Source organism: Miscanthus floridulus, unplaced genomic scaffold (genome assembly GCF_019320115.1).
Source record: "Miscanthus floridulus cultivar M001 unplaced genomic scaffold, ASM1932011v1 fs_538_1_2, whole genome shotgun sequence".
In the NCBI taxonomy this organism is placed as follows: Eukaryota; Viridiplantae; Streptophyta; class Magnoliopsida; order Poales; family Poaceae; genus Miscanthus; species Miscanthus floridulus.
This window is the reverse complement of record NW_027096902.1, coordinates 1-4,560: the sequence shown is the minus strand read 5'-3', so window position 1 is coordinate 4,560 and position 4,560 is coordinate 1. Positions and strand designations below refer to the sequence as shown.

At 56.8% G+C, this 4,560-nt stretch overlaps 1 protein-coding gene across 1 annotated transcript; it reads left to right on the top strand.

The window, feature by feature from the left end:
- Window positions 1–1,181: 1,181 nt before the first annotated feature.
- LOC136532150 (leucine-rich repeat receptor-like tyrosine-protein kinase PXC3) lies at window positions 1,182–4,542 on the top strand. Its single transcript, XM_066524756.1, has 2 exons — window positions 1,182–3,835; window positions 3,938–4,542. The coding sequence occupies exons 1-2, from the start codon at window positions 1,444–1,446 to the stop codon at window positions 4,261–4,263; spliced, it is 2,718 nt and encodes a 905-aa protein (XP_066380853.1). The 5' UTR covers window positions 1,182–1,443; the 3' UTR covers window positions 4,264–4,542.
- Window positions 4,543–4,560: the final 18 nt, after the last annotated feature.

Sequence of the window (4,560 nt, the reverse complement as noted above, 5' to 3'; positions counted from 1 at the left end):
AGAACAGTTTTGGTGTCCCTATAAAGACCACCTTAAAAAGTTTATTCTACCATTTGAGTAAATAGTAAAATTTATCTTTGCGTCTAGTAATACAAAAAAAATATGTGTATATTAGTGGTGGATGAAGGAACACAATCAGAACATAAAGTCAATAGTATGGCCATATGCCTCAATGCAATTGAACACATCGTCTCTGTGGCTCTGCCTGTTGACTCCGCTATAGAGTTACAACTTCAGGTGACAGGCTCATTAACTTTTATGGCAATGAGAGATAATAAGATTTGCTCATGTCCCTTTGACGGTGGCCCACATAATACCAATATATGACTCAAAACTTCATCTACTCATACGGGCCTAGAGTCGGTCACAAGACTTAGACCCATCGACTAACAAATGAGCCCACAACCCAAATAAACAAACGGTTTGGTCCCTTGTTCCTCCCCCATCCATTCAAACTTGCTCGATTCATGAGAGCCCACAACCCAAATAATCGCTTCGGTCGTTTCTTCCTGCTGTGTTCATCCTAACTTGCTCGATTTATGGCCATACGCCTCATTGTTACTACACGCATCGTCTTCGTGGCTCAATACCTCATCTACCTGTGGGGATCTAGAGCCAGTCACAAGACTTGACCCATCGACCAACAAATGAGCCCACGACCCATATAAATGGTTTAGTCCTTCTTCCTCCCGCATCCATTCAAACGTGCTCGATTCATGACTCATGAGAGCCCACAACCCAAATAATCGGTTTGCCTCTTCTTCCTCCAGCGTCTATTCTTGCTCGATTCATGATGAGCCCACGACCCAAATAAACGGTTAGGTCTCTTCTTCCTCCCGCGTCCATCCAAACTTGCTTGATTCATGTCGGCAACCATCGGAAAATAAGCTGGAGAAGTGGAAGAATGTGATATTCGTAGCAGAACCAGAGCACGCCCGACCTTTTCCTATCCACTCATCTGCCATTGATCATCAAACTATCTTAGACGCCCGCTTATATATAGTAACATACATACTAACATACTATCAAGTATCAACACTTGCCTCTTAGCTATCTGTGTACAACAATGGTGTTCACCTAGCCTCTCTTGGTGGGGTATCCATTTCCATTTCGCACACACTCTCTGAGAATTTCAACCCAAATGCACCGAGCACCTCTGCGCCGCTCCGTCCAACCACCTTTCCGCCTCTCCTCCTCCTCTCTCTCTAAAACACGGCCCCTCTCTCTCTCTCTCTCTCTCCCCCCCGACGGAGTGCGAGTGGGAGCGAGCGGCGGCCAGCAGCCACGGCCCCTGTCGCCGTGTGGTGTGCCGTGCGTGCCCCCTCTCCTCTCCTGTCCCCCCTCCCGCTACCACCCAAAACCAAGCAGGCGCACGCACACGCCAGGCCTGGGCACCACCACTGCCTTCCCTCGCCCGGAGCCAAGAAGAATCCCCACCCCCAAATGCCTTCCTCCTCCCCCTGCTACCGCCGCAGCGTCCTCTTCCTGGCCTTCCTCCTCTCGGCGTGCCTCTCGGCGCCGCGGGCGGCGGACGGCGCCGGGGGAGCCCCCGGCGGCGGCGGGGATGCCGCGGCAATGCAGGCGCTGCGGCGGGCCCTGGCGCCGCCGGGCTGGGGCCCTGGCGCGGACCACTGCGCGTGGCGCGGCGTCACTTGCTCCCCCGCCGCCGCCGGCGCGGTCACCGCGATCGAGCTGCCGCGCCGGGGGCTCCGGGGGGACTTCTCGGCCGCCGCCGCACTCCGCGCGCTGGCGCGCCTCGACCTCTCCGCCAACTCGCTCAGCGGCGCCCTCCCGCCGGCGCTGGGCGCGCTCGCCCGCCTCGAGTTCCTCGACCTCTCCATGAACGCGCTGACGGGCGCCGTGCCGGCTGCGCTCGCCGGCGCGTCGGGGCTCCGGTTCCTGAACCTCTCCAACAACGCGCTGTCCGGCGGCATCCCCGACGAGCTGAGGGCTCTCAGGGCGCTCCAGGAGCTGCAGATTTCGGGGAACAACCTCACGGGCGCGCTCCCCGGCTGGCTGGCGGGGCTCCAGGCGCTCCGCGTGCTGTCCGCCTACGAGAACGCGCTGTCCGGCCCGATCCCACCGGGGCTCGGGCTCTCGTCGGAGCTCCAGGTGCTCAACCTCCACTCCAACGCGCTCGAGGGGAGCATCCCCGGCAGCCTCTTCGAGCGCGGCAACCTGCAGGTCCTCATCCTCACCCTCAACCGCCTCAACGGCACCATCCCCGATGCCATCGGCCGCTGCCGCGGCCTCTCCAACGTGCGCATCGGCGACAACCTCCTCTCCGGCGCCATCCCGGCGTCGGTCGGGGACGCCACCAGCCTCACCTACTTCGAGGCCAACACCAACGACCTGTCCGGCGGGATCCCCACGCAGTTCGCGCGGTGCGCCAACCTGACGCTGCTCAATCTGGCAAACAACCGCCTCGCCGGCGAGGTGCCGGATGTTCTCGGCGAGCTCAGGAGCCTACAGGAGCTCATCGTGTCTGGCAACGGCCTCGGCGGCGAGTTCCCGAGATCGATCCTGCGGTGCCGGAACCTCAGCAAGCTCGACTTGAGCTACAATGCTTTCCGTGGTGACTTGCCGGAGAACATCTGCAACGGGTCACGGATGCAGTTCCTTCTGCTCGATCACAATGAGTTCTCCGGAGGCATTCCGGCAGGGATTGGGGGCTGTACCCGGCTGCTCGAGCTGCAGCTCGGTAACAACAACCTCAGTGGTGAAATTCCAGCTGAGATAGGCAAGGTGAAGAGCCTGCAGATTGCGCTGAACCTTAGCTTCAATCACTTTACTGGGCCGCTGCCCCATGAGCTTGGGCGGCTTGATAAGCTTGTCATGCTGGACTTGTCGAGCAATGAGATATCCAGTCAGATCCCAGGTGATATGAGAGGGATGCTGAGCTTGATTGAGGTCAATCTGTCAAATAACCGGCTCAGCGGTGCCATACCGGTTTTCGGACCGTTCCAGAAGAGCGCGGCCTCCAGCTTCTCCGGCAATGCCAAGCTGTGTGGCGACCCACTGAATGTGGACTGTGGATCAATTTATGGCTCCAATTATGGAATGGACCACAGGGGGATATCTTACAGGGTGGCTTTGGCAGTTGTTGGTTCTTGTGTGCTCATCTTCTCACTGGTGTCATTGGTGGTGGCATTGTTCATGTGGCGTGAGAGGCAGGAGAAGGAGGAAGAGGCAAAGAAGGCCGAGGCAGGGGAGGTGGTGGTGGCAGCCCCGCAGGTCGGGGCCTCAGCCGTGTTCATCGAGAGCTTGCAGCAGGCCATTGATTTCCAGAGCTGCATGAAGGCGACATTCAAAGATGCGAATGAAGTGAGCAACGGAACATTCAGCACTATCTACAAAGCCGTCATGCCGTCTGGCATGGTGGTGTGTGTCAAGAAGCTGAAGTCTGTGGACCATGCGGTCATCCATCAGCAGGAGAAGATGGTCCGAGAGCTCGAGCGCTTTGCCCACATCAACCACAAGAACCTGGTCCGGCCGATTGGGTTTGTCATCTATGACGACGTCGCGCTACTGCTGCACCACCATATGCCAAACGGCACCCTGCTTCAGTTGCTGCACAATGGTGGTGATACTGATGGCGAGAAGCAGAAACCTGACTGGCCAAGGCTGCTATCGATTGCCATTGATGTCGCCGAAGGGCTGGCATTCCTCCATCAGGTTGCCACCATTCACCTCGACATTTGTTCAGGGAACGTCTTCCTTGACTCGCATTACAATGCGCTTCTCGGTGAAGTTGAGATCTCCAAGCTGCTGGACCCTTCAAAGGGCACGGCCAGCATCAGCACGGTTGCGGGCTCATTTGGTTACATTCCTCCAGGTCTAAACTCTGTCCAACATTTGGTAGCTATACTAGAAGTAGTTCTCTGGATGTCTACAACCATGAACAATCGTTTGCCTTTTTGCAATTGGTTCCTTGCAGAGTATGCCTACACGATGCAGGTGACGGTGCCCGGCAATGTGTACAGCTACGGGGTGGTCCTGCTGGAGATCCTGACATCCAAGCTACCCGTGGATGAGGTGTTCGACGAGGGCGTGGATCTCGTCAAGTGGGTGCACGCCGCACCGGCGAGGGGTGAGACGCCAGAGCAGATCATGGACCCCCGGCTGAGCACCGTTTCGTTCGCGTGGCGCAGGCAGATGCTCGCTGTGCTCAAGGTCGCGATGCTGTGCACGGAGCGCGCCCCGGCGAAGCGGCCCAGGATGAAGAAGGTGGTGGAGATGCTGCAAGAGGCCAAGAACAGCTGAGTGATCAATCTGTTTATCTGCTGAATGGCTGCGGTTGGTCGCCTGCTTGCATTGGAAGCCGAGCCGAGCCTCTAAAACCCAAAAAATTTCTGGTCAGTAGCGTTTGATTCTCTGTATATATTCGGTAATTAGTACCCTGATTATGCGCCATGTATCGCTGGATGTTGGATCTTGGAGCATCAAAGTACAATGCTGCTGCAGGCTTGCAGTGCTGCTACCTGCAACTTGCAAGTGAAGGAATGTCTCATATACATAGGAGTATATCTGGATGCGTCTTTAGCAAGCCATTTGGTGTTC